Source organism: Podarcis vaucheri (genome assembly GCF_965113315.1).
Source record: "Podarcis vaucheri genome assembly, chromosome: 2".
Lineage (NCBI taxonomy): Eukaryota > Metazoa > Chordata > Lepidosauria > Squamata > Lacertidae > Podarcis > Podarcis vaucheri.
The window spans coordinates 122903163-122917679 of NC_138760.1; the positions used below are offsets into that span (position 1 = coordinate 122903163).

The window sequence follows — 14517 nt, forward strand, 5'->3', positions numbered from 1 at the left end:
ACATATTCCACTTACCTAGACACATATCATAAACAGAGGTTTTAAACCAGGAAAAAGCACCAAACGAAAAGAGAACGCTGGAGAGGGTGGGGACAGCTTGCACAGCTGTTCCGAGTGTCTTGCCTCCCCCCACTCACAAACCGTCCTTGACTTTCTTCTTCCTGGCCAGTAGAGCTGTCAGTTTGGGGGTGCTTCATGCCTCGGCTCACCCCTTCCTCGCTTGCATGTGCCAATTTTATTCCTTAGGCAGGATCTGAGTCCCTCTGCTCTCCCTCATTGCCCCACAAGTAGGCAAAAGGGGTGGGGAGGGGAGACTAGATAAAAAGAAAACTGTCTCCAGAAACATCCGAGACTAACAGAGAGAGCACCAAGTAGCCCCACAGCAGAATAGCTACCCACCCTGCCACGAACCCCCAAGCTCAACTTGCCAATCCCTGGAGGCAGGAAGGCAGGCAGGTGGGATGGATGGATGGATGGCCAGCCTCTCTCAACAGCGCCCTCCCCACTTTATGCAATTTCACATACATGTGTGGAGCCAGGGGACATAACAGCAAGTGGGGGGGGGTGCCTGTAATTTGCAAATTATTGGGGATCAACCAAATTATTATGCTCACCTTCGTATGGCACCTGGCCTTCTTCAAGAGGGGCACCCGGAGTAAGGCTGTTTTGCTGGCATGTATTTCTGCTGCAGTGTTTTTCGAGGTGTGACGATGACTCAAAGCATTTCCCACATTTGTTGCATTTGTAGAGCACCTCCCCTGTGTGGACTCTCCTGTGTTGAATGATGCCCGCTAAGCTTTCAGAGACAAACCCACATTCAGGGCAGGTGTGCTTCCTCCCATTGCAGAGCTTGGCAAACTTGGTCAGCACCACCTTCACTGTTTTTGTCCCATAGCGAGAAATAGGCACTCCCTCTCCTTCGGAGTGGCTCAAGAGCAGCTTTGAAGGGGAGCTAGCACTCGCCAAAGCAGTAGACAGGGGCTGCAGCAGCAGAGGAGAGTTTTCAGCCGTGCTCGGCCCAGGGGCGACTGCAAAAAGAAAGAGAGGGGACCTCTTACCCCTGGAAGATGTGAACGGAGGTGGCGGCGAGAGGTGACAAACGGTATCACAACACGGAAGACTGTATAACCACAGGGAGCACCACACACACAAGGCCAAAGGATGAACTACACTAGAAAGTCGGCCCCGCTAGTAGCCCAACTTTCTGTATCACAGGGTGAGAAGCTTAGGCCCTCACAGCTGTTTCAAAAGCCCTTTTGCAGGCAATCCGCTCGTGTCTCTGGAAAGCACAATCTGTCCCCACCCTGGGAATCTGCTGGGCAAGGAGGAAGAGAGAGAGGGGAAAGGGTGGCAGAAAAGGGGTGCTGGCACGCTCCGTCTGACAGGCTTCCCTCAGAGATGCTTCAGCCCCTGTCACAAAGCTTCCCCGCTTTTGCTGTGGAACAGAGCTTTCCAAACTTTTCATGCCAGTGACGTAGTTTTTGTTGGAAATCGCCCCCACCCCCCAGGAAAGGCTGACTCCTTTTCCCGGGCACCGGGGCTTCTCTCCGGTGGTCAACCTCTGGCTGAACTTCCCTCAGTCCAGAGAGACCGGTGATAAGCGACACCTCCCTTTTGAGAGATGCACACTCACTTTCCCCTTGCATCTCAGCATAAGAAAGAAACAGTCTGAAAGTAGTCTGTAAAGACTGTACACTGTACATGGAGCTAGTACAAACATGTCTGCTCTCTCAGCAGCCTCCGTACAACTCACTGCTTCCCCCTTTGCAGCAACAACAGGAAGATCTCAAGATACACTGAGAACACAACCCTGGGAACAGCATAGGGCATCCTGTCTCACGCTCAGAAACATCAGATGATGTAAACAATATGCTGCTACCACGCAGCTGGTTGGTACTCAAATCCCAACAGTTTTAGCATGCACAGTAATTTTGTTTTACTAGCAAACTAGAGGTTCAACTAACCCCTTTCCAGCCCTGGGAGGAGCGCAGGGCACATTCACATGACATACCTACACACTGTAGCCAACAAATGTGTCACAACAGTTTGGAAAGCTCTGCTGTAAAGCAATGAAAATGCAGAGGAAAAACAGCAGAATACTAACAGGATCAAGCAACATCAAAACAGGCACAGGAAGCCTCAGACTGAAATAACTGACCTACCTCTGGGCATCCTGTGATAATCCGTAACATTTTTTTGCTGCGAGTGTAGCGTCTCCTGGTGAAGAGCAAGATGCGACTTATACCGGAAGGTTTTTTCACATTCTGGACACTTGAAAGGCCTTGCCTCCAGGTGGGCTATCATATGCTCAAAGAGACACTCTGGTGTAGCTTCGACCTGTCCACACGTGGGGCACATGTGCTCTTTATGCATCGGGGCACTTGAGGTCGCTGCCCCATAACTTTGGCTGCTGCTGGCATCACCTTGGGCCATGTGGACTTGCTGGTGAGCTTCCAGAGATGATTTCTCTTTGTAGGTCATCCCACACTGTAGGCACTTGTAGGCCCCTTTCGTCAAGTGGGTTTTTATGTGTCTAACCATATCCGAAAGGTAATAGGCCATGTGCCCACACTCAGGACAAATGTGCTTTTTCTCCCTGGGGTGATATCTGCCTTTCCTCCTCACACATTTCCTCTTCCGTTTACCGCCTTTCCCCGTCTGCTCATCTTGTTTCCCCTCAGGACTCGGGTCAGAAACCTCGGTATTTGAATCACCCTCTGCAGGTTCATCTGGCAAGCCCTCAAAGCTGAATTCCGTCTCCAAATCATCATCAGAATTCTCCATTTTGATCTGGTTCCGAAGTCTATCGCCTGGACAGAAGATGAGAAAATATAGTCACACCTTGGTTGTCAAACACCTTGGTACTCGTACATTTTGGCTCCCAAACGATCGAAACCTGGAAGTGAATGTTCTGGCTTTCGAATGTTTCTTTGGAATCCGAACATTTGATGCGGCTTCTGCTATTGTTTCCAGCGTGCCTCTGCAACTGGAAGCCAATTGGAAGTCGTGCCTTGGTTTCCAAACATTTCGAAAGTTGAACATTCTGTTCGAAAACCAAGGTATGACTATACAAAGGTTCACTTTCTGGTATAAGACAGTGAAGTTCAGTTCGGTTTGAACAAGAAATTGAATTAGATCTGGGAAGCAACCTAATTTGATGGCCCCAAGCAAACTGATGGCACCTCAGCCTCATGGCACCCAGAGTGTCTGATAAAACCAAGCCAAATGGGTGGAGTATAAATAGTAAAATTATTGTTATTGTTATCCTTATTATAATTATTACCCCAATCTGTACAACGGGAAGAATGGGGGGCCTCCTTCAAACATACTTCAACCAGGGAACGTTATGAATTAATGTGATATAAATGAACTTTTTAAAATTTGTTTATAAAAGTACTTATACACCCACCCTCTCACAAAATATCAGGGTAGCGTGCAATGGTTTTACTTTTAAACAGATTAAAGAAGCATAAAGCAATTGATAAAATGACTGGCTACTCAAGAACATTTTAACCAACTGAGCAAGCCTGTTGGCATAAAAGTCCTGAAGACTTCAAGGTCAGCAACTGCAGTGAATTCAAAGTGAACCAAATCTAAGCTATAATTACCGTAGATCTGGTTCTAATTTCCTGCAATTCAGTTGACTATCAACGAGGCAGCAAACTAGGTACGGTAGCAGAATTCTTCAAACAACACCAAAAAATAGTGTATATTAACAGTTGTTTTAAGTGCCTCGCCTCCCCCACCAACCTTAAAATAATTAAAAGGGGAATCTATGTCCTCAGGTTATGTCTGAATCTGCTTGGACATTTAAAACACTGTACCTGCAGGTTATCTGAATCTGCACCCTCCAAATATTTCAGCTATATTTAGCTATTGGGAAAATGTTTCAGGTGTATACAACATGTAAAATTAACATGTCAATTAACACAGCTCCCCCCCCCTTTAAATAGTCAAATAAACTTGCTAAATCAGATGTGCGTTGGTTTAGTGGAGTGGGAAATTTTCCAACTGAAAGTTTTTCCCCAGAATTCCCACAACAATGGCACATCCAACAGGATAATGTCTACTCAGACACGTGTTGACCTTCCAGAATCTAGGGAGGTGTTCCTAGCCTGCCGCCCTATAGCCTTTTAGAACAGACGTGGGGAACATGCAGTCTTGCAAGTACTGTTTGATTCACTCCTCTGAGGTGATGCATGAGGGAGGGTTAAATCCTGCTGCCTTGGTTGCTTTGCTGGGAACAGTCAAGCACAGTTAAGGCAGAACTGAATGATTCCTCAGGAAGTGGGAAACCTATCATGGGACTACAATGCCCATTAGCCCTGTTGCACTGACTTCTCTTCACTTCCCATTCTATAGTTCTCTCTCACTTACTCAAGAGACTGTCCAGAATAGTGTCTCCATAGTCCATTTGCTGATGTTGAGGTAGAGAGTTCATCTCAGGTGTGGGAAACAGGCGCTCTTGGATAAGGAGAGGGGGAGGGGGGAGAGAGAGAGAGAGAGAGAGAGAGAGAGAGAGAGAGAGAGAAAACACGTAAAGAAAATAAGCATATGGAATCAGGAGCGCTTGGTTTTTTTCTAACTCATCTGCATGGCATTCGCTGACTTCTGGTTTCAGAACTTGAGAATTCAAGAAGCGGATAACAAGACCACGCCCAAACTGAACCTCTGGGTTTTTCTGAGACACAGCAGTGATGAGTTTGTGGTTTACTCAATATGGAGATAAAAGGGATTTTGTGCATTGTCCTGATCCACAGGCTCAAAAGGAGGGCCTGTGGAAATGGTTTGAAGCACGTTTGATACCAAAGGATGCTAAAAACACCAGTGTGATCAGTTCTCGTGCTTTATTATAAGAAAATGTAGGGTTTCCAACCACACCCATGATTTATGGCGCTAGCTCTCCTCTGCCCTCCGGGGCAAAGGAGAGGTTCAAGCAGGGGGAAAGCCAGGGCTTATGAGGTAAAACTCCTGGCAATACTCCACCCTCAGGGGGCTCTGGGGAGTTCACTGCATCCCGCTGTGCTGCTTATGCCCACGTCTGCCAAACTGAAAGGCAGAGCAGGCGCAACCTGGGAATTTGTGTCTCCACCGTGGATGAGCCTCTGTCAGCAACATGATTTGTGCAGGGTTCATCAAGAATTTGGAATATTGGCATTAATTATGGGGTGTTCCTGAAACAGCATATGATAAAGGGCTGCAACTAATCAGCTGCCGAAAGGACTGGATTTGAGCCAAGAAGGTATCCAAATGATTGAATGATTTTTAACAAGTGTGAAAAACCCTACAGCAGCTGGAAAGGAAGGGGGGGGGGGACAAGCCAATGTTTGTTTGGTTCTTAAATGGCCTTTTCTCTTCTTGACCTCTCCTGCAAAATGAAAGAACCACGTGCAGGCATTATGATGTTATCTGATATTGAGAGAAGAGAGGGGAGTCAATTATTTATGCTCTGTAAAGGGTTTTTACAATGCTTTTTTACACCTCCCCTCTTAAACAAACAAATTGATACACACACACATTCTTCTGGTCCGCACCAGGAGTGGAAAAGAGAGCAACCCCCGCTAGGATTAAGGCCAGCAGGAGTTTGTATTGTATAAAATTTAATTGTATAAAATTTAATAATTTGGATCAATTTGTTAAAATTTGGAAACTTAATAAAAATTGTATTTTAAAAAATACAGTTGGACCTTGGTTGCCGAACGCCTTGGAAATCGTACATTTCGACTCCCAAACGACTGAAAACCAGAAGTGAGTGTTCCGGTTTCCAAACTATTTTCGGAAGCCGCACTTTGCTTTCCGAACGTTTTGTAACTTGAATGGACTTTTGGAATGGATTCCTTTCAATTTCCAAGGTACAACTATATAGTGGTACATCTGGATGCAAACGGGATCCGTTCCGAAGCCCCGGTCGCATCCCGAGTAGAATGTAACACGCAACTGAGCATGTCGCATTTTGCCACTTCCGCACATGCACGTGATGTCATTTTGAGCGTCCGTGCATGCGGCGAAACGCAGAAGTAATGCGCTTCGTTACTTCCGGGTCGCCGCGGAGCGTAACCTGAAAACGCTCAACCTGAAGCACATTTATCTCGAGGTATGACTGTACTGCAGATGGTCCTGGGCAGTGTTAGAAACTAGGATAGAAAAGCTATTCGCCATTTTGTCCTTTTCACAGGTGATTCATGCTGCGGTGGGGGAAGTAGCACTTCCCCTGACCCGCAGCAATCAAACTTGGGTGCGAGGTGAGGAGGCATTTCTCCTCCCACACCCTCAGAGCCAGCCCAGGGACTCACACTGCATCTTTCTGCTGCTGCGCTGCTGCATGAATCAGTTGGCTCGCACAGCACCAAAAGAGGCATTCACTTGGTGCAGCGCTGCCCCGTAGACCAGCTGACCATTGTGGCATCACAGCAGAGCCAGCCAGCCAGATGGAGATGTAAATTGTCAGCCTGGCAACCAGACATCTTCACTTCCTCGCAAAAGGCTGGTTGCCTGTTGCAAAACATGCCTGGCACCTGGCTAATTTCAAATGGTGGTCCTGAAGCTCCTTTTCTGGCTGTACCTATACCTGTGCCTATATGTTTGTACACCTCACATGGACTTGGGGCTTAAATTGTCATCAGTTCCCACTGGGGACAGTGAAAATTCGTACCTAGATTGGACCCTTCATTTCGCATCAAACACTGACTTTGTCAGTGCACGGACATGGAGGTGTTCCAGTATTCCTGTCGTTGAATAACATTTTTTATTGTGTTGTGCAAGAGTATTTGAATGCCTAGTTTCGTAGACATGCCTGCTTTTCTGGTGTTGATCACAAGTCTGTAAAGGCAACAAGACTCTGCATGCTGTACTGTAAGCCTACATTTTCTTGTAATAAAGCAGTATAATGGACGACTCTGCCACTTTCACCTCTTTGGGCTGGGGTGGAGTGCAAATTTCAGTCCTGAGGATAGAGCCCTAGTTAATTCATGAAGGCCTGAAGGCCTATAACCCTTAACCAGAGCCTTAACCCACTCTGCAGATCACCCCATGCCCCAAAAGAGTAGAAGGGGGGTCCTCAAACTACAGCCCAAGGGCCGGATCCGGCCCGCAAGGTTCCTAAACCCGGCCTGCCGTTTTGCTCAGAGTGGTGCTTACTCCCAAGGAAGCTGGCTTGAGACCAGGTCCTTAAGCATGCCTATGGGAGGAAGAAGAGCCAGGGCTGCCTGCCGACCTGGGCTTCCTGGCTCTGGCTTCCTTGCTCGCTGGGGGGAGAAGAGGTGGGCAGGACCTGGCAGGGAGACGAGGCCGACCACTGGAGAAGCGCCCGCTTTCTCCCTGCTCCAGGTCTTTACCTCACAGAGATAAAGTGAGGGCCGCTGGCCTCAATAAGGCGGCAGCGACGGCGGCAACAGTACTCGTCAGGCAGAGAAGGGTTAATCACCATTGCTCTCTTTGCAGCGCTGCTGCTGAGGTTGCTGTTGCCACTGCCGCCGCTGCGCGCAGAGATACAGAGCAGGAACCTTGATCATGGCAGAGCTGAGGCCCCCGAAGCCCAAAAATGTCTGCCGGGGGGAGGCCTCACAAGTTCTGTTGGGGGGGGGGAGCAAGAAAGGCAGGCCAGCAGGCAGGCATGGGAAAGAGAAGGAAAGGGAGGACATGGGCTGCAGGCAACAGAGTGGCTGAGTGTGAAGAGGGGAGGAAGAAGGAAGGAAAAGGAAGGACGGGCTGAGGGAGAGCATTCTCACCCCTCTGCTCCATCCTCCTCCGCTGCTGCTTCTCTCCTGGCTGACTCCGGGGCAGTGGCGATGCTGCTGCTACTGCTGCCACCTCTGCCTTAGAAGCAGAAGAGCCACTTGCACCCGGGCCCAGGTAAAGGTTGGCAGGCATCACGGAGGGAGAGGGAGAAGGCGGCAGGGGTGGAGTCTGAGGGGAAGAGAGACCGGTGGCCGGAGGGGTTTCTTCCCCGCTCGGAGGAACGAGGATATGCACGGCCATCTCTACCGGGGGGGGGGGGTGCCTGGGCAATATTGAGCCTGGTGCTGAGAGTTTTCAGCACCCTTTTTGGGAGGCAGCCGGGGCCGTGGGGTAGACGGGCCCAGAACGGGGGCAGGGCTGGTCCTTTCACTCTTCCATGCAGGATGGTGGGATTGTTCCAAGAAGAGCAGCCCCTCCGTGCCCCTAACCCCAATTAGTGAACCAGAACCATGTCCTGATTTATGTACGATAAATGTAGCCTAGTATCCACGCCTCTAGCCAGATCTGTTGTGCGTTTACTCTGCTGAGTAACGTGTGCTCAGACCCAGCAGCATGAGTCGCGGGCACATGTCTGAGGATGACTGATTGATCTCTGCAGCAGCAAGGCTGAGAAGGGAGACGCTCCAGCTGGGGCCTGTCCAGTTGGCTTTCCATCCCTTGGTTCCAACACCTTATTCCTAACACACGTGCCGCTGCCCCTGTTATCTTTCCTGCGAGAAAACACCTTAAACTTCGGGTTCCTGGTGGTGTTTCGCCTCTTTCGCGGAAGTGCCTGGCTGGCCCGAGCAGAAGGGCGGAGAGGTGGGCAAGAGATGTTGATTAAAATCATTCTTCATTTTAAAAATTGTATTGTTTTTCCTGGTGCTTTTTTGGACTACAAAAAAATTTATGGTATGCATAGGAATTCATTCATATTTTTTTCCAAACTATAGTCCGGCCCCCAACAGTGTATAAGGGACAGTGAACGGGCTCAGTTAAAAAAGTTTGAGGACCCCTGGAGTAGAGACTCACCAGAAACACTGGCGTTACTGCCATTCTCTTGCATTGCTGCTAAGTGCAGAGGATTCTGGAGAGGTAGCACATTCTTCACATCCTCAGGCTCCTGAAACAGGAAAGCAAACTATTCTCAGATCTCCCGCAGGCTTCAGACCCGGTCTCAAGTAGTACATATTTATTAGTTGGCAATGGGCCATCAGTTGCACACAAAACCCGAAGGCACTGAAAGCATGAAAAAACTTCTCTTCCAAACTCCCGCAATACTAACAGAAAACACCAATTATCAAAGGGAAGTGTATTGCCACATATACTTGGAGTTTGTCTATTTACCAGACAGAAGAATGTCTTAATCTGGCGCCTTAAAAAACAGTAACAAGGCAAGTGCCAGAAAAACTTTCCTGGGAGTAGAGTCTGTACCTCAGAAGTCACCAAGTAAAAAAGCCCCCAGCCTCAAATTAAGACTACAGCTCTGCCTCTAGCCAATGAAACCAGTGGTTTTCTCGAGGGGGGGTGTCAGAATTCCTGCTCCATGCTTGCAGTCATAGGATTACTGTCTTTTACATGATGGTATGTGTTTTTACTCCAGAGTGGGAAGTGATGGAAACAGGATGTTTGTGTTCCTGTGTTCCGTGAAGTGGGACTATTGTCCTTTGTTCTTTTTCTCTTTGCTGTCTGATGCTAGAGAGAGAGGGAGCCATGTTGCAGTGCTCTGTGTGTGTAAATAAAGTCGATTAGCCAAAATGCTGAGTTGCTGGGGTCTGTCACGCAAGATGCGCAAACTCTGCAGATCCCTAAGTGTGCCGGTGTTGGTTGGCATCAGGTACTCTGATGTTCAGGCTGAAGAAAACTTTTGAAGCTCCCAAAAGACCAGGAGGGAAGAAACATGCCAGTAGGGCATGTGTCTCTGCCAGGGTCCTACTCAAGTGTAGGCTGAACTCCTGACAACGGTTACGGGCCCAGGGATCGGGGCCACAGACCCAATGCCAGCAGAGGAAGAAAGAGGGCTGTTTATGGAACCGGCAGCATGAAGCAAGCCTCTTCGGAGACAGACTGTGAGTAAAAAAGCCTGTGCCTGAAAACTAAAGTAACGTCGGCAGGCTGGAATGTTTTGTGCAGCTGCCAAAGTAGCTCGCGCACGAAGAAGGCTTGATTTATAGCCGTCTGATAAGGACAGTAAAGGTTGTTTCAGCTTGGACTAAGCTGCGAAATGGACCTTTTGGAAGGGTAGAATCCCAAGTCCCTGAGTTACATGCCTGATGCAGCAGGTCTTTGCCGAGAACGTAGTCCTGATTTTTGTGCTACGAAGGGAGGAAATACGCCGATGCTTATGAAGCAGATTTGCGCAGCGGCAAGCTTTGTCAAAACAATAGCTGGATGTGAAGCATCAGCTATGGGGGAGCGAGAAATTTCCCCGGTGCTGCGTTGAAGTAGCAGGCATGAACTTTGAGAAGACAGAATCTTCTGATGCATTCCCTGTGTTGTTTGGGAATGTGGAGGAGCAGTGGTTTTGTTCCCGAAGCTGCAAAAGCAGTTTGATGCTGTGTCTGATGCCAACAGCCAGAGTGTGTGCTCGGCAGGAATTTCATCTGCGACACACTTGGACGTTCCAAGATGGCGACGGACTATCGAAGATGCCGGCTGGACTTTGCTGTCTCAGATGCCCACATGATCTGGGAGGCATTGTTTCCTTAGGCCCAACGTGTTGGGATTTCAGTTCCCACCAGCTGCGAGCAAGCAGCTACATTGTTGACATCATGTGATGTCCCTGAGTGTGAGACAGGAAGTCTCAGCCAGTTCTCAGTGTTCTCTGTGTAACCGGGTGGAGTTACTGGGAGTTGGTCTTCCGCTTCTGGATAGAAGCAGAGTCGGACTTCCGGGTTAGCGCCATCAGCGAATGGCGGGACCCGCTAGAAATCCCAGGCGGAGGAAGCCTGGGAACGTGGGGTTCGGCAGGGCACCAGGAGCGCCTCTCCTACTCACGGGAAACCCCATTTCGGGGTTCCGGAGTGAAGTGGGGTGAGCGGCGCGGTGCTGCAAACTGATTGCTATTTTCACGGAGTGAAGACGCACAGCCATTGCCGGAGAGCGCTGACTTTCCTGTGGACAATTGGATTTAAAACAAGTACCCGTGAGTAGAAACGGAAAATTGGATCAAGAAATACCCTAATTTGGCACCGAAGTGGGAAGGTTCAAACAGGAAGTCCGCCTTCCGCTTTTTGTACATAGACTGAAGCAAAAACCTTGTAAGCTAAAGTCTGGAAAGTCGTTAAAAAAGTCTAAATTTCCTTCATTTATAACTACTAAAAACCCCTTGGAAGCAGGAGAAAAGGGGAGGGGAATCTTTGTTTAACCCTGCAGGAGAGGAAGCGAAGAAAGATAAGCTTCCACTGTCTCAAACCTGGGAACGGGGGGTCAGAGACAGAAATTGTTGGAGAGGTTCACTGACTGTGAATGGAATACTTTGACAGATAGCTAAAGAAGAGAAATAAACTGATTCCAATGTTGCCTTTTGCATTCTACAGAAACAAAATATCTGAAAAATGAAAGTAATTTTCCTTTGTTGGACTTGCCTTAAAAAGATGGATACAAATAGAAATTGTCTCCTCTAGAGGGAGCTTGTTAAATTGTTGCTGCAGTCTACTTGAGGACTCTACAGCTTGAGATTAAGATCGTGGGACCAGTCCTTTTGACCTCGAAAAAATGAAGTGGGAGGAGGTTTTGGTGCTTGCTTTATGCAAGACAAGTGCTTTGTTGGAACAGATGCATGAGAAGATGGATCTGATGAATGAGAAAACGGATTTGATGACTGTTGTGGTCAATAACTGTGGACAAACAGGGAATATTGCTACAGAAACCATTCAGGGACCAACTCAGGAACCTGTATTGATGGGGCAAGTGCAGAAGATAATGGAGGAAGTTGCGGTTGCACCTCAAATAATACAAATGGAGAGATCCGAGGCCCCGCAGGAGCATAAGCCGCTGTTTTTGAAGATTGAAGTTGGAGTGGGCCAGGGGGAGTCTGGAGCTGAGGAGGTTCTTAACTTCGGAGGGACTTTGAAATATGCTCTTAAATATTTTTTGGGTTACATTGATGACTGTGGGGAGTGGGACTGTGGGGAATGGGCGGGTTTGATGAAGGGAGATGGAGATAATCTTAGGCTGGAACTTCCCAGAGACCTACTCCTCAATGAGAAAGGAAAGAAATTAAGAAAGAGACTAACAAATGACAAAGAAAAGTGCAGGTATAAACAAGAAGAAGATCTGCAGAAGGGACATGGAAGAGACTTAAGAGCCTCGGATACAAGATTACCAGGTTGATGGACTAGATGGAATGGACAGTAAGGACTGACATGACCCGAGACCAGGAAGAAGAGACGCTGGATGAAGACTGGAAGAAAATTTATAAAGAAAAAATTTATTTAGGGAATTAGCCTAAAATTAATGAATATTAGGGAAAATGTTGGAATGAAACTATATGGCTTTAGTAGAAATGATATAAGGAGTTTTGTATAATTGAGTATTAAGTTTCAAGCTCTAAGGTATTTTACGGTAAGATAAGGTTAAATAAATTAAGGTAATTTGAATAACAGAATATGGGGAAAGATGGAAAGGATTTGTTGAATTAATTAATAGGTTAAATTGTTAAGATAAATTATTCAATAAAAATTGAGAAAGATGGAAAGAATTTGCTGAAATAACTAATTAAACAAGAATACAAAAAGGGAGGTGTGAGGAGGTCAATGAAACAAGCAAATGGAGGTTAAAGATATGTAACATGGGATTTGTGTCTTTTTTTGTTCTTTTTTAATTTTTTTGCTGTATTGGTTTTTATGCTTTGTTCCCTTTTTTTCTTCTTTTTTATGTATTGTAGTGTTATTTCCAATTTTTTCTTTTTTCTGTAATATTTTTTTTAAAAAAGCAGCAGCAGCAGAGTCTTTTGCTGTACTGCTCAGGCGAGCAGACATGATTTGTACAGTCTTAATAAAGTAGCAGTCGACTACGGACTGTTCTCTTTCTTCTGTGATGCGGTGCCAGGAGAAAGTGAGTGTGCTTCTCTCACAAGGGAGGAGTCGCTTATTAACAGTCTCTCTGGACTGAGGGAGAATTCCAGCCAGAGAGTAACCACTGGAGAATGGCCCCAGAGTGCCTGGGAAGCTGGCAACCCTCCCGGGCCGGCGTTTTTCCTCCAGTCGTGTTTGGAGGCGTTTTGGAGGGAAGTTGCATTGTTTCCTGTTTGGGGGGAGGACTCTCCAGAATGGAAGGGGAACTGACTGTGACGTCATCTGAACCATCACTGCAACCAGCAGGTGGCGCTGCTGCGGTCGAAGCAGTGGAAAGTTTGTACTGTGAGAAGTTTGGACGAGATTCCAAAAGCCTGGACAGTTTGCAGCATTTGCAACATGAAGGCCAGAGATGCAGAGCTTCAGCGCAGAGGTGGTGACTAGGTGTTCCAGAGCAGAGGTGCAAGAATCTTGTGCTAGATTCTGAGGTGGAGGCACACCTTTGTGGAAGATGGAACTGGTTCACCACGTGTACACCACAGAAGGATTTGATCCACCAGTTGAGTGGAGATTCCTTGAAGGCGCATAGCACCTGGACTGTGGAAATGAAAAGCTGTAATGTTGTGATGTCTAACGTGTTTTTCATTCCAGGTCGAGAAGTTCAGCTGATGCAACGCGGCTGATCTGTTTCAGACTGTTTCATCACCGCACTCACCTGATCTGGGATCGCAGGCTCTACTGTGCAAAATGGGAGCCTTAGCAATTGTCAGCTGGCAGCGGAAACAAACTAGGACTGCTTCAGGAAAATGCACGTGGTGAAAATGAGGACTGCTAGGCCCTCGTGGGCCGCCCCCTTGCCCGCTTGCAATTGGCTGAGTGGAGAGCCAGCCAGTCAGGTTTAAATAATAATAATAATAATAATACAGTTGTGCTATGGGCTCCCAAAAGATCAAAACTAGGGAGTGTTCCGTTTTTTGAATGATTTTCAGAAGCTGAACGTCCAGCACGGCTTCCGATTAGCTGCAGGACACTCCTGCAGCCAATCAGAAGCCATGCTTTGGTTTTTGAATGGTTCCAGGAGTTGAACGGACTCCCATAATGCATTCTGTTTGAGAACAAAGGTACGACTGTAATAAAATGGACTTTTTTGAGGGGGGAAAGGGTTCCAGAACTCTGCTCCTGAGAGTTCCTGCCAAAAAGAAGAAGCCTTGAATGAAACCATTATCAAACTTTCACATACCTCAGTTGGCCTAACACCAGTCATTCCCTGCCCGTCAGGAGTTAATACAGGAGGTACTCCCATAGCAGAGTTCCTCATGGATGCCATTTCATTGGCTGCAAAACACAGGAGCGGGGGAAGACATCAAAAACAAAGAAGAATTAAGAACAGCTTGGCTGAATCAAATCCAAGGCCCATCCGGACCAGTCTCCTGTCTCTCACAGTGGCCAACCAGATGCCTCAATGGGAATCACCCAAACAAGACATGATCAATACAACCAACTGGTATAATAATGGAAAAAAGAACAATGGTTTCCCCAGTATTCTCACTGCCCTCACCCATTTCACAACAAAAAGAATGCATTAATGTTGTTAGATCAACTCGTATTTTCTTCCTGCCATCTGGGTAGTGTGGCAAATTTCTAAACAAATCTCATCCTATTCTAAAGCATTTGATAAACCTGGCCTTCAGGTGGAATGGTTTCCTCTATCCCTTCATTCACCTGTCTTTTTCAGGTGTGGTTACCCTCACACATAGAGGGGAGAACCTTTTGGCCCCTCCCC

General features: G+C 47.4%; 1 protein-coding gene across 3 annotated transcripts in view; it reads right to left on the reverse strand.

The window, feature by feature from the left end:
• Window positions 1–14517, reverse strand: part of LOC309524579 (uncharacterized protein) — a 55263-nt gene that overhangs the window by 16174 nt on the left and 24572 nt on the right. For 2 of the 3 annotated variants that reach the window (XM_082209248.1, XM_082209249.1), the window contains exons 4-8: window positions 13975–14069; window positions 8749–8839; window positions 4378–4464; window positions 2163–2810; window positions 615–1028 (exon numbers count right to left, since the gene is read on the reverse strand). In XM_082209248.1, the coding sequence (XP_082065374.1) occupies window positions 615–1028; window positions 2163–2810; window positions 4378–4464; window positions 8749–8839; window positions 13975–14069 (1335 nt within the window). The remainder of the gene's footprint in view (window positions 1–614; window positions 1029–2162; window positions 2811–4377; window positions 4465–8748; window positions 8840–13974; window positions 14070–14517) is intronic. The other variant, XM_082209250.1, reaches the window with a different exon arrangement.